Source organism: Erythrolamprus reginae, chromosome 2 (assembly GCF_031021105.1).
Source record: "Erythrolamprus reginae isolate rEryReg1 chromosome 2, rEryReg1.hap1, whole genome shotgun sequence".
NCBI classification, from domain to species: Eukaryota; Metazoa; Chordata; class Lepidosauria; order Squamata; family Dipsadidae; genus Erythrolamprus; species Erythrolamprus reginae.
In genome coordinates this window covers 99,491,581-99,509,581 of record NC_091951.1, presented here as the reverse complement: position 1 = coordinate 99,509,581, position 18,001 = coordinate 99,491,581, and the positions used below count along the sequence as shown (strand labels likewise).

The following is an 18,001-nucleotide window of genomic DNA, read 5'->3' as shown; positions in this document are numbered from 1 at the left end:
CCTTCTACACCCCTATTTTAGTTTTAATAATTTAATATAGTATATTATTTACTACAGTTATTTTAAAGTTTGCAGATTTCAGAAGAGTGCACTAGAATTGGGGCAGTGGATAAATTGCATAAGTAAATACTTTATGCAAGGGGCATGAGATTATGGATTTATTCAAAGACAGCAAGAAGAGCCCGTGGAGTGATGCAATCTAACACTGCATCTTTCCAGTGTTGATACACTCAGCAGACATGAGGCATTGTCATGTATACCAATGTTGGAATCCCCCAAAAAGGTGCATTGAATGATGGGGCTTTTTTCTCTCTCCTTGCCAACAAATAGCTGATTCTGATGCTCTTTGGAAGCATGCTGCCCAGTTTTGAATGAGAATAACTTGAATGACCCCTTCTGACTGGGAAGAGAGGATTGCACCTCTCGGGAAGAGCAATGAGAGGGTCTTCATCTTTTCCTGCTGTTTTGTGTATTTTGTGCTGTTTGTACTTTTAAGCACAGCTCCGTTTTTAATATCACTTTTTGAAGCTTAATTGTTAATAACCTGCCTGAATGCTGATTTACCGATATGTTTTCACGTCATTACAGATGTAAAATTTCATCATCTTATTTCGAACCTTTAAAATACTTTCTCTTACACCATAGGGTGTAAGAGAAAGTATAGGGTGGGGTTTTGTTTTTTCTTTCTTTTTTGCAGTGAAAGTGATTTGATCTGATTTATACCAGATTTTTACTGTTAAGGATTTTGTATTTTACTAGTTTTTCAAAAAGTACTCGGTTGCTTCATTTTACTTTTGTATATATTGCCTTTTTATTATTTAAAAAAGATGGGAATTTTCCCTCTCTCTCCCCCCCCTTTAAAAAAAATCTCTGCTATGAGAATCATTATCTTAGCTCCTTCTGTGGTTCATTTGTTATGGAACATCTACTTTGTTTCTTGTCCTGTAAAAAGAACTGTTTACATTCTACTGCAAAAGCTAGGTTATAAGAGAGATTTGGATTTTATAAAACGAAAGCAATAATAAATTAAGGGCTTCCAATATTATACATTATATACTTTATTTTTCTGAGTACAAGATGCACCTTAGGGGAAATAGGGGAAAAAATCTACCTACCACTGCAAGGTATTCAGCTGGCTAGCGTCCTTAGTCCGGTCAGCTTCAGTACATTATTTTATCCCCTGCTTAGGGCTGGAAAAAAATCATCTTTGGAAGGAGTAGGAATGAAAAAATCCTGCAAAATGCTACATTCGGAGTATAAGACGCACCCACATTTTTGGCCTCTTTTAGGGGGGAAAGTTCATCTTATACTCCGAAAAATACAGTATGTTTTACAATACCATCCTAAGATATTAAAGATAGATGGGAATCAGATGACTTTAATGTTAAAACCTTGGAAACTTTTTGAAAAGAAATGTTTGTCAACTTACACATTTTAAATGAGAAATTAGATAAAATGTTTGGTAAATTTGTCACAAATTCAGATCATCATCCTAAAGATCATCATCCAGATATAGGCAACAGTAATCGGCTGTGCAATTAGATGGATTGGAAATAAATTCGCCATTAATAGATTTGAAAGAGAAGGGGTTTTGCTTGAAAACTGGGGATTTGGTACAGGAACTGAGTAGGGCATTGACAAACAGGAAGGAATAGAACCACCACGTGTAACTAGTAGACAACTGTCAAGAGACACGGTGTTCCAATTTGCAGGAAAGTTTACTGAACAAGTGCTATGGAGAGATATTCAGTGGAGATTACTTTTTGGGGAGTGGGAGGGAGCTGTTAGGAAAGATTCCATTTTACAATTTTTAAAGAAAAGTAACAATGATAAAATGGAAGGAGTTATTTTTTTTAATAAATAATTTTTATTATAATACAAAGATTAAAAAAGAGCAGATATATAGTATTTTACATGTTATATCCTTTCAGAGTATAATTATTGTTTGTATGGTTGTAGTTAAATTCTAAAATACTTTGTACAGGAGTTATTTTTATTACCAAGAATCAATCAACTGTATTTTATCCTGGATGGATCAGAGACAATGGTTGCAATATTTATGAGAGACTAAGGGCCGCTTTTGGATTTTCTGTGAGTTAAATACAAAAATTGTTAACCAAGGGCTTTGAAGTTTAGCTCGGTTGTTGGGATTACCTGTAAACAGGATTTTTTAAAATAGTAGATAAGATGGTAAGTCAAACTGGCTGATTGATAATAGATTTTGATATTTATGATATTTTATAATGCCGTACAACCATTTTCCAAATGTAGATGTAGAAGTTCGTAAACTATGGATCTAATTTTTTTGGGGGGGGGGGGATATTTTATGTGTATCTTTAATATTTCATTTTATATAAAAATTTTCTTCATCTTTGTTTTTTGCTTTGCTTTCTTTCTTTTCCTTCCTTCCTTCCTTTCTTTCTTTCTTTTATGTATTTTAACTTTGGACATTTAAGAAAGTATAAAAAGTAATGTATACCACTGTGTATATGCAGAAACTCTTCTATATAGCGGGTGTCTCAATTAGCCCAGGTTGCTCTTATATGGAGGAATTTAGATGATTGAATTGATAAAATATAGATAACTTTTGCATGCATGACTTACTGAGGTGTGTGGATAGGAGGAGAGGCTGGGTGCACTTCAGATGATTTTACTTTCTCCTTCAAAGCACAAGGGATGGTTTTAGAAGGCTATACTATATCATTAATGTTTTATACATGTATGGAATTTCCCCTTCAGAATCTCTCATTGGAGAAACTGACATTTCCTCTTTTTACAGAGGCTTGCATCTGATTGGCTGATCCCTGTGTTATTACTATTACTTCCTCCATTAGCTTTTATCGCTTTTTTATGGGGTTCTTACAGATTGTGAATTCTGTGCTTAAGAGTGTTTTCTTTAAAATTAGACAGCCTGTTTGAATCAGGAAGAGGCAAAATAGAATACTGAGTCAGAACTGGATATGCTGATGAGTCTGCTTGAAGAATTGCAAAGATAGGGGAATGCTCAGTTCAAGCTGCGTGCGTGGAAAAAGAACAGCGGCTCTGATTTTGAAGCATGACTGTACATAGTCTAAGCTGCCTATATATCAACACATTCTAGCCCATTTCAGTGGCTCTCTGCCACTTTCAGCAGAAAGCTTCAGGGAAGTAGCATTCTGACATATAGTATGTGAATGCAGTAGCTTGTATATATCTTCGGTATTACTCCTGTATAGTAATATAAGTACATACTTATCCCCTATTAAGGACTGGAAAAAAATCTTCTTCAGAGGGAATAGCAATGAAAACAAGCCTGCAAAGACTTAGGGGTGGGTAAAAAAACTTACTTGGAGTAGCAACAAAAAAATCCTGCAAGCCAGATCATTAGATCCTCGTTAGGGCTGAAAAAACCTCTTTTCTTAGGGAGTAGCAATGAAAACAAGCCTGCAAGTAAGGAAGAGCCAGGAAGATCCTTATCAGCTTGTTTGGGCTGGGGAAAGAACCTTTAATAAAGCTACATTCAGAGTTTAAGACACACCCAAATTTTCAGCCTCTTTTTTGTGGGGCGGTGAGGAAGGTGCGTCTTACACTCTGAAAAATATAGTAGTGAATACTTGAATCAGGCCTATCACGAATCAAGCCTGTGGCAATTGTTTAGCTGATGATACGTAGCTTCATTTGAGGCCCAATAGAGGAAAAATAAGAGTTAATAATTTAATAAATAAATAAATAAATAAATAAATAAATAAATAAAGGCAAAAGAGGTTTGCCAAGATTGTAGTTCCTTAATGAGTATGTTGAAATGCTATGGAATAGACTTTCACCCCATTTATTATTATTATTATTATTATTATTATTATTATTATTATTATTATTATTATTTATTAGATTTGTATGCCGCCCCTCTCCATAGATTTAAGCAGAGAAAAGGGTTCCTTCCATTCAGCTATGGCTAAAACTCTAATGATGAGAGAGCAGGTACAGTGCTGTACCTGAAAATTAAAACTTTATGAAATCTATGAGGGTTTATGGAGACCTATGAGGAGGTCTTTTTTAATAATCTAGGCAGTATTACTTTGTATTATATTACTAATGCTTTAATTTTACTCATCTGTGAAACATAAGTAAAATAATCTAATGAGAAATGATAGTAATATATATTAGTAGATCTTTAAGCTAGACTGATTAAAAAAACTTTTGGAATAAATACTATAGTTATGCACTATGTTTATTAAAAGATTTTTGCTGCAACATATCTTCAAAATATCCATTAATGTATTTCATTTAATAATAATAATTTTTTAGATTTGTATGTCGCCTCTCTCCGAAGACTCTGAGATTTCTCAGAAATACAATAATGGAGGTAGATCTTTCTTCTCTCCTTTTTATTTTTAATTACATGGGCATTATCTTAAGTTCAGGTAAATATAGGGTGTTGACTTTCATCAAAAAATAGCCTCCAATATTTAATAGTGTCGCCTTCATTTACTAGATGAGGCAATCAGATGTCTTCCAGCTGGGTTGGATCTGCTGGGAATTGTGGAAAATGTAGCTTACCTGAAAAAAGCCAGCTTAAATTATCCTGAGAAATATTTCAGTTGAATACAAAATAAGTTTACAGTGCAACATTTTTAATGTCTATAATTCAAGCATTCTTAATGGCAGTACTCCAAAACTTGGCCAGCTTATGTCCCCCATAAGTTAGGTTATCTAGGAGAGTATTAGACAACTTGTGCTGAAATCAATACAAGTAGATTTATTTATTTGGTTGGCTATTTGTCTTTTTTCTATTGTGCGGGTATCATTGATTTACCATGTATGATCTACCAGATTTTGGTACCCGAAAGATACATATTTTTTCTCTCTCGTCACTTTGATTGGCCATCCCAGCCCCCTGAGCACACCTGTTCCTAAAGATGTTGTGCCTTCTGTCTCTCACTAATGCATTCTTTGCACTTTGAGTCACCTGGGACCGAGGCAGGCCATCTGCTTTCCAAAAGCCATTCAGTGTCCAGCCTATTGTCCCAGTTTTTTGTTTTTTGCTTAGTGGGAGGCAATACAACCTGCCCATAACACTTCATGGTTGTTGCCCTTCTGTCACAATCCTGAGTCCGATTTGTTGCCAAGCTTCCACCCCACAGCCAGGCATTGGGGTATGGGAGGCAGCAAGGAGAAGATATCTCCATCCTGCGTGTTGCAGCTGTTCTTCCATCTTCACTCACACTAAATATCAAGTAGAGGGAGGTAGAGTCACTTGCTTGACCTAGGTGGCCATATAAATTGAATGAATTAAAAATAAATAAATAAAGGATGAATAGGCGGAACCCAAGGATCCTTGGCATAGCCCTGAAAATATGTATAGGGCGAGGGAGAGAGACGATACTAGCTAAGACGGAAGTTGAAAGGCGTTTGAAGAGATGTTTCACAAAATGTAGTGTTATCTATTGGTCCTTGAAGCATTGAAGTAGTTGCATCCTCCAAAACAGGGCTTCCCAACTTTGGCAACTTTAAGACTTGGAGACTTCAACTCCCAGAATTCGTCAGCTAGACATGCTAGCTGGGGAATTCTGGGAGTTCTGGGGAAGTCTGTAAAGTTGTCATGGTTGGAGACCCCAGCTTCAGAAGACCCGGCATAATTTCTTCAGAGGTTTCATAAATTGTCTGTTTGCCAGTCTCTTTTTTTCACCAGGAGATCCAGCAATTGTGTCTGCATGCAGACAGTCCAAACAATCACACTTTTAGGCGACATAACTGCCTCGGGGTTTTGAGGCACATTGCTCCATTTAGACCAAGGGTCTCAAACTCGATTTCACGGAGGGCCACATCAGGATTGTGTGTGACCTCAGGGGCTGGGTGGACCTGGCCAGCTCGATCTCACTTGTGTCGGTGGGCACCTGTGGTGGCCTGGGAGAGGCTGGCCAGATCCATTGTCTCCAGTGGAAGAAGGTGAGACCAAACCCTTGTCCTCCAGAGGAGCTTCACCGTCCATCTTAAACCACGTGGAGGACATAAAAACATTTCTCGATGCCTTCTTTTCTTTTGATCAAATGCCACTTTTGCTAGTCCTTTGTTTTGGTAGTAGATTGTTTTGCTAGCACTTTGCAAGTGAAAAAGGGGCTTGAGATGGCCGAGCTCCGTTTTCATTTGCCACAGCCTCCTATGGACCTCGGGGAGGGGCGCAGGCTCTGCCAGGTTGTAGATCAGTGCTGGTCCTTTGCTGTTTCCAGGGTGGCTCCGAGGGCCAGATCTAAGCACCCTGCAGGCCGGATGCAGCCCATGGGTCTTGATTTTGACACCCCTGATTTAGATCAATGCATTTTGCAAAGCGCTTAGAGCTTAAGCAAAGCCCTGTAGTTATGTACTTTGAGGGAAATGCTTGGATGCTTCCTCTGAGTATGTTTTTGTTGTTCTGCTGCAGGTTCTGCCTACTTCCAACCAGTCGGTGCAGACGTGCTGCTTGCTCTGCCACCGGGAGCGCAAAGACTGGCTTGGGCCATCCCATAATGGGCTGGTATCCCCAGGTGAGCGGCTGCCCCCAGACTTTGTACCAACGTTGGTACAGAACCTTCTGGGAGAGATGCCCCTGTGGATCTGCCAAAGCTGTCGGCAGAGTGTAGAAGAGGAAGAAAGAAGAGCAGTCCAGGAACAGGCTCTGGCGGTAAGCATTTGAATGTAGATAAATGTTTTGAAGGCCTAGTGGCTCACTCCAGGCAGATGCCATTGGGTAACAAAGGTTAACATCAGTATCAAAGCTTAGTCTGGATTTGGGCATTCTCAAACTCAATGAACACAATTCTAATTGCTTTGGGGCAAGGCTGTGAGAGTTGCCAGCTGTTAAATGGTTAGATGCTTTTTGAACAGTTATAGGCTTTGGGTCTTTCTTTTTTTAGACCCTGTTTCTTTTTTGGTGGTAAGAAAGGAAATACAGTCGAAGGCAACACTACACAGGTCTAGTTATCCTCACCCTAAAGAGCCTGCAATTTTACTCTTTTGTGCTATTGCTATGACAGGTGCTACTGAGTAGGAAGAAACATTAGTCCAATGTTATATTCCCACATAGATTAGTCAGCCGCTTACTGTCCCAAACAAAAGTGATAAAAATTGGAATGAGTGGCTACTTAGCCATCGACTCTCTTCCCAGGTCTCACTGTCACATACGGCCTGTAAGTCACAATCCTGCGGGGCAGGCTCCCACTCCTCTTCGTCTTCATCGTCTTCATCCTCGTGCCACGGGAACTCGGGAGACTGGGACCCTAGCTCCTTCCTGTCCGCGCACAAGCTCTCGGGGCTCTGGAACTCCCAGCATGCAAATGGGGCAGCTCAAGGGAGCTCCCTTGGGGGAACACCTGTCGTGCCAGGTGAGTTCACGTTGGCCCTGGACCAGTGCTTGTTTTATCCCTTTTGGTGGTGGAATTCTCCCTATAGCTTCTTCATGGAGGCTTTTGTCAGTAACGGGGATGGACATTGTAGAACTATATTAAGAAAGTGTTTACGTCTGCCAGTCCAGAGAAGGTAAGGTGTCTTCTCTTGGGGCCAGGTAATGCTTACAGGAAAGCTTCTGCTTACCAGGTTTATCTCTAGAGACCTCTGTGATTTTGGACCAGGGAAAGGTTCCACAAGTGGGGAGGTGAGCTAGGGGCCTGGAGAGCAGCCAGCTCCATTTCTGACTCCGTTTTCAGGTGACAAGCACCCCGGCCTTCCTCCGGAGTGTGTCAACCAGGCCCCTGCTGTAGGAGGTGGGCTCAAAGCCTGTCCTTACAGCCACGCGCTCACCCCAGCTCCCAGCGGCACCCCAGACTCACCTCTGCCTACCTCACTCGACTTCTGCAAAACGCTTCCCAAGCAGTTCAAGAGCATGTGTCGGAGACCCACCCCGCCAGGTCTGTATATGCAGGGCCAAGGGAAGGCCAACAGACCCAATTGGCAGGGCGAAACCCCAACCCCAACCCCCCACTATATTGTTGGGCTCCCAGCTGAAGGCTCTTTCTTCCTCCTGGACTACAGAGAGCCTTTTTCTCTTGGTTGGATTTGGAACTTTTGCGTGACAGATCCAACCCAGCCAAAGCATCCTTTGAGCCATGGTGGCACAGTGTTTAAGTGCAGTACTGCAGGTTTCTTCTGCTGACTGCCAGCTGACTGCAATTTGGCAGTTCGAATCTCACCAGGCTCAAGGTTGACTCAGCCTTCCATCCTTCCGAGGTGGGTAAAATGAGGACCCAAATTGTTGGGGGCAATAGGCTGACTCTGTAAACTGCTGAGAGAGGGCTGTAAAAGCACTATGAAGTGGTATATAACTCTGTGCTATTGCTATTTATGTCCTGTATTGGGTTGGACTTTCCAAAATGCTCTGGGAGGAATGTCACTTGTGGAAATTCCAAGACATATAGTTGGGTTGGGTTGGGTGGGATTTTACTGTGGTGTTTAGATATATAACTTTAGACCCTTTGACATATTACAGAAGGAAAATATTTTGTGGGAGAAAACAGTAGTTTATGGTGGGTTGTATTTGATGTATCAGCTTAGCAACTCAGGGTGTTTTTACCCTCTCCATAATTCATGGAAATTTCTGCTGGAAGGATTAGACCTTAACTTTACTTTGTTCCCATCTGACTGCAGGAGAGGCCTTCCACTCCTCGGAGCACCACCGGCATGTGGACCTCACTGCTCCACCCAACAGTCCCACCGGCCTCCCCTCACAGCCACCGGCACTCCTCCCTGCAAAGCAGATGCCTGCCCACGCCGGCCCCTACAGCTCTCCTCCTCATGTCCACTTGAGCTCTTCACCGCAGGCGGCCCCATTCCCTACACCAGCCCTTAGTCCACATGCACCGTCTCCCAAACCAGGAGCAGAGTCCCCTCCTACTGGATCTTGTAAGAGCCCACACTTACCCACTGCCAATGTGCCACTCCTGAAGATTCCACCTCCTGTAGGCTGCACCCATCCCTGCAACGGGCACTGCAGCGGTTCCTTGGGTCCTCCTACCGCATCACATCAGCTACCTAGCACCAACAGGTAATTAAGGGGAGTTCTGATTGCTGTGCGTTCCCACTGTTATTAATCAGGATTCTTGTTGCATTTCCCTTCATAGTTTTCCTCCTTGTCTCTTGCCAGATCTGCTAAAATCGTAGCTCTCATTGGGTACATAGTTTTGGAATGTCTTATTTTAGATTGACAATAGCATCCTCATGTATGGAACCTCACGTCTACTTGGTGGAAATTAATCTTTAAAACATCAGGCAAACTGATGGCATAGTAGGCAGAATGTTAGTCTCTTTTTCAAGTGTGGTTTTATATGTATTTGATAATCTGATCTTCTCCTGTGTTCTTTTTGGTCACCAAACAGCTATTGTCTTTTGGACTTGATTGAAACTCTTAAATCAGAATCCCAGCTCTAGTTTCATTGTATGCCTATTTGTCCTACTGATGACTGAATCCTAATATGTTTCATATCCAGGGTTAATGTTGCCACATGGAAGGATATGTGACTGAAGTTAAATAAGAATATAAGGTTGCTTCTTGCTTTTATTCCTTTTATTTTTTTTTACTTTTTATTTTTTTTTATTGACAACAGTAAAAAAATGAAAAAGCATCTACAAATTTGTACCATAAAACAAACAACTCCAGACAATTAGACTACTTTAATCAAAAATCCTTTGCCTTGCTCCAGTGTCAACAAAAGAATAATTCATATATAATAATTATATATATATAATAATTCATATATAATAATTCTTGTATAATAATAATTCATATTATTTGACAAGCACACATATCTACTCTACAAACCAGGAGTAACTTTAACTTTCCAGCGTTGTATAATTTCATTGTTGATAAATCCCTGTATATAAAGGAATAATAATTTTTGATGCCTTATTAAATTTCAATTACTGGAGAAATAGCTAAAAAGAATGTTGGTATTTCTTTATTTAGACAGTTAATATGACTGCCCATCTTAAATAATTCTGGGTACGTAACAACTATCACAACAGCAGTAAAAGAAAAAGAAACACAACAAAAATTACAGTTTAAAATAATGTTTATTTCAGAAGCAGCAATTGACGTAAGACAATTTGACAGATCTGTGAGTTTTGACCTTTACTATGGCAAGAATAGAATGAAATAAGTCAAATTTATAATGAATTAATATTTCATCTTCTAACTGTAATCAACCATAAGAAAGAGCAAGACAACCATAACTAATGATTGCTGAATATGTTCTGGGATGTAGAAAAAATATTGTAGAAAAAAGAGTATTTTTCTCCTCCTTATAGAAAAAAGAGTACTTTTTTCTTGTTGTATTAACCACATTTTTATCAAAAGACACTCATTTTTCAGTTTTAAAAGCAACCTGTTATTTCTTTGCTAGAACAGGACATTCAGACCAAAAGATCATATAAATACTATTGGTCTCTTACTCATTTGGGAGCGTCAGATAATTCTTCCAAGTTCTTTATTAAATGCAGACTTTCAAAAGCAGTGATATTTCAAGTACAAATAATAAATGGTTCAAAACTATCAAGGAGAATTCTGAAATTGTTAAGTTTTATAAAGTTTTAAAACTCCTTTAACAGAACTATTTTGGTCTAAGATAATCATGTTTTAAGGAACTGAATATGTCTTCCATTGTTCTTAGGTAGAGTTGATCTTAATTAAGCACTTGATGGATAAATGACCCAAACTATATTGGTTACTGGATATTTTATTGCAGCATAAAGTGTAGGTATTGAAACTTCCCTTGAGAAGATCGCAGTATTTTTCAAGAGTTTGGTAGCTTTAATAATAACTTTTCAACTGATTTAAATTTAAAGATTTAAATTTTGAAAAACCTTATTCCAGGGAGTAATTGAAGTAAAGAGAGAACAGGATTAGCTTAGTCACTCAAGGATAAAGGGTAGACTTGGGTTTTTCGCGTTGTGACATATCACCTAAACCAGTGGTGGGATTTGAATTTTTTTAACTGCCGATTCTGTGGGCGTGGCTTGGTGGTCATGGCTCGGTGGGGTCATGTGACTGAGTGGGTGTGGCCAACAATGTCACTCGCAGCAAGGGTGAGTGGGCAGGGCCAACTCAACATCATCCCACCCAGCCACGCCCACAGAATTGAGAGAAAAGGCAGCTTCTGCAGCCTGTCCCTTTATGGGCCCCCATTTCCCCCTCTTGTCAAAGTACCTTAAAGGGACACTGCAGTCCAGCTACCTTCCAAGCAGCTCTGCTACGACACCATCCCTCTGGCGCAGCAGGCCATTCTCCTGACTGAGTCTGGCAATGGGGTGCAGCCACACATGTCCAACAGCAGGCAATAGGGTGTTTGTGCGCAGCTGGCGTGAAGAACCAGATGGTAGTGATGGGACTTTTGGGGCCAATAGTTTTCGATAGTTTTCTGCACAAGAAGCCCGCAGCCAGTCCTCTTGGCCAGCCGGAACCAAGCTAGCAGCGGCAAACTTCTCACACTGAAAAAGAGGTGATATGTGCAGGCTTCTTGTGCCAAAAACTTTGTGCCGAAAAAAGAGTCTTGAAGAAGTCCTGGTGCCACCCTGTTCTTCGCGCTGGCCAGACATGCGCACCCCATTGCCTTCTGGTGCTGCTCACAGCCGGACCCAGCCAGGAGAATGGCCTGCTGCACCGGAGGGATGGTGTTGCAGCAGAACTGCTTGGAAGGCAGCGAAACACTACTGGTGCCTGGAGGCTCACTGGCCAAGCCTCGCCGGGGACCTCCACCAAAGGGCAGATGAAGGTGAGTGAGAAGGAGGGCAAATGGGCAGCAAGTGGATGGAGGTCCCGATTAAGGCCAAAGCTTGGGGAATGGCATGTTCCCTGACCCCGCCAAATGGCGAGTAGGCAGAGGCTCTGGGCAAGGCAAGGCTGAAGCTGGGGAATGGCGTGTTCCCTGGCCAAGGCAAATGGTGAGCAGGTGGAGGCTACAGGGCAAGGCCAGAACCAGAGAATGGTCCGTTCCTCAACCCGACCAAGGCGATTGACGAGCAGGCTGAGGCTCCAGCTGGGGAAAGGTGCATTCCATGACCCAGATGAAGGAAATGGAGAGCAGGTGGAGGCTCTGGGGCATGGCCAGAGCCAGGGAGTGGCGTGTTCCCCGACCCGACCAAGGCGAACAGCGGGCAGGCGGCATGCTTAGGCAAGCACAGAGGCAAGCCGATTAGCTGGACCATGTGCCGAAGGCAAAATATATACCCCATGGGTGGGCAGGGTGAGCGGCCAGCAGGTGGGTGGGAGAGAGCAGCGATCAGGCGGGAGAGAGCGTGGCCAGCCAGAGGTGGCATTTGCCACTTTGATGAACCAGTTAAAATTTCCGCTACCGGTTCAGTCGAACCGGTCCGAACCAACCAAATAGCACCTCTGACCTAAATTAGTGTTTCTCAACCTCAACAAATAAGATTTACAAATTAGCTCAAGATGGCATTCATCCCATTCTGTCCTCCTATTTTTCCCTATAACAATCCTGCGAGGTCGGTCGGTCTGGAAGAGAATTTGTGACCCGAAGATTTGCTATTTTAGAGGAAGTGTATAACCTTGTTTCTCAAAGACGTTTTCTGTCGTAGTCAGACAAACCTTCTACTGACTGTATTTGTATCTGACCTGGATGGGGCTTTAATACTCTGGCATTCCTTCCAGACATTAGGCATCCATCCGGCATGTGCATCGGAAGTTGAGAGTCCAGCGTGTGCCTTTTCTTATCTCCTTTCCCCTCTCTTTTCTCTCGCAGGGACCCTGCATGCAAGGGTCATAAGTTCCCAAACGGTACAAGCTGCCACGCGCCACAGTCCTGTGAGGCAGATGAGGGGCTTGGGGAGGATGAGGACAGCAGCTCTGAGCGTAGCTCCTGCACCTCATCCTCCACTACCCAGAAAGACGGGAAATTCTGTGACTGCTGCTACTGTGAGTTCTTTGGCCACAATGCGGTAAGTACAAGCACTGCCAGCAGCCATTCCTAATCTATACTTAGGCTTCACGTGAAGCTTGGAAGGACATCTTTCTGGCAGTGGAGGCACTGCACTTCCCTTCCTCACTCTATTGCTGGCCTTCCTCAAGTTGACTTTACTCTATCTGGACTGTGGATTTTGTTCCAAGTTTTGAATCCTGTTATATTTTGTACTCAAGTGTTACAACTGGGATTTCTTTAAAAAACGAAGGTAAACGTTTTAGATCAGCTTGTTTCTCAACTGAAAGCTGTATGGACATCAATTCCCAGAGTTCTCCAATCTATGCATCTTAAAAGTGGTTAAAATTTGAGGAATGCTGGCTTAGATGGATGAGATTTGCTTGGCAAAACTTTGGGCCAAGGAAGGGGAGAGCAGGAAAAATGGGAGTGGTATCCTTTGGGGATAACGTTGGGGTGGCAACTCAAATGTTTTACACCCAACTAGCAATCAACTCTGTCCACAGCCTCCAGCTGCTCCAACGAGCCGGAACTATGCTGAGATCCGAGAAAAGCTGCGCTCCAGGCTGACCAAGAGGAAAGAGGAACTTCCTCAAAAGCTGGGGCATAGCAGTAGCTCGGGAGAACCAGCTGTAGACCACCGGGACGTCGATGAGCTGCTGGATTACATTAACAGCACTGAGCCGAAGCCTCTGAACAGTGCGAAGGCTGCCAAGCGTGCGCGCCACAAGCAGAAAAAGAAGGTGGGCTTGTGTCCGTGGGAGGAATGGGCAAAAATGAGCACCCTAGACCTAGAAAAATGATGTAAGAACGCTACGTAATAGATGGCTATTTATTTGAAATATTTGAATGGCTCTGGGAGCACAGCTCTAGGCAGCTCCCAACAGCAACGAAGTTAAAAAGTAATTACAGCTTTTGTAGAAACAAAAAATGAAATGTTTCAAAGAAAACTTTCCACAAACGTCCATTTCATCCTTCCTCTAGCACCTGGGAAAAGAGTTAATTCTTTATGGCCTTCCTGAAATCTAAATATCAAATACGGGTAGGTTTGGGCAAGAACTACCCCAGAAGTATAAATGGTAGTCCCTGAATCTGGGTAGATGGACAGGTAAGTGGTTTGATGAAATGAAATACAGTAGTACCTCGGTGCTTGGAGATGCAACGGGTACTAAAAAGGGCGAGTCCTAAACAAACCATGTAACTTAGCATGTAATCCTTTATTTTGGCCAGGAAGATTTTTCTGTCTGTCCTTGTCAAGTGCTGGGGAAATCAGGAAATTCAGGCAGTTCAAATGAATATAAAAATGTATTGCAAGCTTAAGCTCTCTACAAAAATCTGAGCTACTAATGGTCAAGGGAAAGGAACGGGAATAAGAAGGTATTCATGGTGGGCTGGACTTTGATCTCTTGCGGGCGTGCAGGGAGTCATGACACATTTGACCCTCTCCTTCAGGTTCTGCCTGGTTGTCATCTACAATCCCTTTTCCTATATCAGTGACCTTCCCAGCATGGCCAACTTCCTGTCCACACTCTATGGTTCTCCTCCTTTTGTAGCAGCCTTTCCAGCTTGGGAACTTCCTGTGCCTTCCGCACAGCTGTCCCCCTCTTCCTATAGCAACACATTGAGCACTAAAAAAATGTTGAGTACTGGGGCAACATTTTCACATCAAATGTATCGAGTACCAAATTTGTTTTGAAGAAGTCAAATACTGAGATACCATTGTATGTACTACATTTATAGTTCTCCGAAGTCTGTTTGGATATGTTTTCATGATTAACATAAATTCCCAAAATGTGTGACATATTTAGCTCATAGCATTTTAACTTTTTTCCTTCAAATTCTGCAGAAAAGTAAATTTGGTTTAGTAGGAGGAGTCTATTAAATATGTATGTGAATCTCCCAAAAAGCATTGTAGACCCTTTAGGGGTTAATCTAAAAGCCTTTTTCTATGTCTGGGTATTCTTGAGGCTGAAAATATGAAGGTGCATTGCACCAAATCAGACTGTTATGTGCTTCCTGTGGCCTGCCAACCTGAAAGGGTGAATGTGAGAGGACGGCTCTAAATGCAACTGGCATGAAACCTGCAAATATTTCCCTGCTACCTTTGCTTCTACTGTCACTTTCCAGTGGAAAGATATCAAGAAATCCACGCTCTTGCTACAGGATCTGATCTACCCCCTGTAAGAGAGAGAGAGAGAGAGAGAGAGAGAGAGAGAGAGAGAGAGAGAGAGATATATATATATATATATATATATATATATATATATATATATATATACACACACATACATACATACATACATACATACATACATACACACACACACACACACACACACATACACACATAAATAAGAAGTTAGAATGAGTTGAGGATTTTTTCCTATGGTTAACTATAAACAAACACTTCACCTTGAACTGGGTCAGCCAGCTCGAAAGTTTATATTTCTTTTTTCCGCTCGCATCTATCACTCTCTCCTGCATGTTGCATTGCCATGAGCTGAGCTCAGAGCTAGGGATGTAGGAGTCCTGGGACTTGTATACAGAGGAAAATTGCTGTGGGAAATTGCTGTGGGAAATTGCTGGCGGTGTGCCTCTTCCCCAAGGTTTGTTACTATAGCACAGACTTTGTATATGCCGTCTTATTAGTTTCCAGGGTCAATTCCCTAGGATGCTCTGTGGTTTGTGGCAGTGCTTGCCTAGCTGTGTAAGAGTCGAGTGTGACCGGCTGAAAAGCAGAGGCGAATTCATTAGCCTGGGACTGACCATTAGCCTTCATCCCTTCGGCCACAGAGCTACTCTTTCACTGGCTCTTAGATTAGCTGAAGCTATTGAAGGATTCTTACTCTTAATTCTGGTATTGCAGGAGAAAGAAAAGGCCCAACTAGAGGCGGAGGCTCAGAAGCGTGTGGACCGAAGCCCGCCTACAGGTCAAGACCAGGACCTTCCCGAAGAAAAACTTCTGGAGTGGCCTCAGCTGGAACTAGAGCGAGTGAACAGCTTTCTGAGCAGCCGGCTACAGGAGATCAAGAACACAATCAAGGACTCCATCCGTGCCAGCTTCAGCGTCTACGATCTCAACTTAGATGTGAATGACTTTCCCAAAAAAGCTGCCGTGCTGGAACAGAAGAACCTTCTCTCCCACCTCAATGGCTCCTCTGAGCTGCAAGAGATTGACCTGGACCTGTCTCCACTTAGCCTGAACGCGCCCCATAATCATTCATTACTGAGAAATGAAGGGGGTCCTCGATGGGCTGAAAGCCCTGGGGAGGTAGTACCGCCGCCGGCCTCTGAAAACGGCGTGGTGAAAAGGCTGAATGCTGTACCCAACCTCTCTCGCATGATTTGGGTACAATCGCCCAAGCCGACAGACTCTCCCCAAGAGATCGGAACTAACTATGAATCCAAGGAAGCAGCGCCGGGCAGGGGAATGGAAGTGCTAGAACAGGGGCCCATCATTGGAAAGCAGAGGAAGGGTAAGCGGCAGGGCTGCCCACCAAAGAAAGGGGACGTTATCTCGTCTAATGATAATTCCGGCTCCAAGGGGACGGGGCAGAAGAATCCCCCCAAGGGCAACCTTTCCGAAGCTCCAAGAGGCAGCGGTCATGCAGAGCAAGGCGATGGTGCCAGAGGGCTGCGGCAGAGCCAAGGGTGGAGCTGCGGTGGCTCTAAGGTGGACAAAGAGAAGAGCGTTGAAGGGAAGAACCGAAGATGGGAAAGCAGAGCTGATCAGACAGAGCAAGACCCTGCACTATCCGGGCCTGGGGACCGGCATCTCCCCCACATAGCCACCCCAGACGATTTGCCTCAACCTAAGGGCAAAGGCAAGAAGAGCAGGAACAAAATGGAGAAAGCAAGCCCTTCCATTGGTGAGTATCGGACCGTCTCCCTGATTTTACTCAGCAGCTGTTCTTTAGGTATAAGCCACTTAACACTCCAAAGGGCTGGCAGTTCTAGACCGCCTGGAACCTATCAAATGTATATGACGATGCCACTGTCGGTTGATTGAAAGTCAGGAAGGCCACTGAAATAGGAGAGTTGTTTGGTTTCCTCCTAAATGATACAGTTTGCCACAGCCACGTTTTACAGCACTAAAATGTGCTGTAAAATTCTCTTCTTCCAACTTGGCATTCTCTAGATAAGTGTTCCCCAATCTTGGCAACTTGAAGAGGTCTGGACTTCAATTCCCAGAATTCCTTAGCCAGCATTCGCTAGCTGGGGAATTCTGGGAGTTGTAGTCCAGATATCTTCAAGTTGTGAAGATTGGGAAACACTGCTCTAGATTGACTCCATAGAAACATAGAAACATAGAAGTCTGACGGCAGAAAAAGACCTCATGGTCCATCTCGTCTGCCCTTATACTATTTCCTGTATTTTATCTTAGGATGGATATATGTTTATCCCAGGCATGTTTAAATTCAGTTACTGTGGATTTATCTACCACGTCTGCTGGAAGTTTGCTCCAAGGATCTACTACTCTTTCAGTAAAATAATATTTTCTCATGTTGCTTTTGATCTTTCCCCCAACTAACTTCAGATTGTGCCCCTTGTTCTTGTGTTCACTTTCCTATTAAAAACACTTTCCTCCTGGACCTTATTTAGCCCTTTAACATATTTAAACGTTTCGATCATGTCCCCCCTTTTCCTTCTGTCCTCCAGATTATACAGATTGAGGTCATGAAGTCTTTCCTGATACGTTTTATGCTTAAGACCTTCCACCATTCTTGTAGCCCGTCTTTGGACCCGTTCAATTTTGTCAATATCTTTTTGTAGGTGAGGTCTCCAGAACTGAACACAGTATTCCAAATGTGGTCTCACCAGAGCTCTATATAGCAGGATCATAATCTCCCTCTTCCTGCTTGTTATACCTCTAGCTATGCAGCCAAGCATCCTGCTTGCTTTCCCTACCGCCTGACTGCACTGCTCACCCATTTTGAGACTGTCAGAAATCACTACCCCTATTGGGGTACCCCCTACTCCATTGGCAGAGGCAGTTCTTAGGGCCCCTCGAGCGGCCCATGTTACACCGACGCTTCGTGAGCAGCACTGATTACCAGTTTGCTTCCGAGTGTAATTTAAGGTGTCAGTTTTCACTTGTAAAGCCTTGCATGGCATGGGTCCAGTCT

At 42.8% G+C, this 18,001-nt stretch overlaps 1 protein-coding gene across 2 annotated transcripts in view; it reads left to right on the top strand.

Moving 5' to 3' along the window:
- Nucleotides 1–18,001, top strand: part of FAM193B (family with sequence similarity 193 member B) — a 50,758-nt gene that overhangs the window by 26,636 nt on the left and 6,121 nt on the right. Inside the window, exons 2-8 of one of the 2 annotated variants that reach the window (XM_070738839.1) lie at nt 6,398–6,637; nt 7,121–7,337; nt 7,659–7,859; nt 8,596–8,992; nt 12,702–12,897; nt 13,382–13,618; nt 15,742–16,744. In XM_070738839.1, the coding sequence (XP_070594940.1) occupies nt 6,398–6,637; nt 7,121–7,337; nt 7,659–7,859; nt 8,596–8,992; nt 12,702–12,897; nt 13,382–13,618; nt 15,742–16,744 (2,491 nt within the window). The remainder of the gene's footprint in view (nt 1–6,397; nt 6,638–7,120; nt 7,338–7,658; nt 7,860–8,595; nt 8,993–12,701; nt 12,898–13,381; nt 13,619–15,741; nt 16,745–18,001) is intronic. The other variant, XM_070738840.1, reaches the window with a different exon arrangement.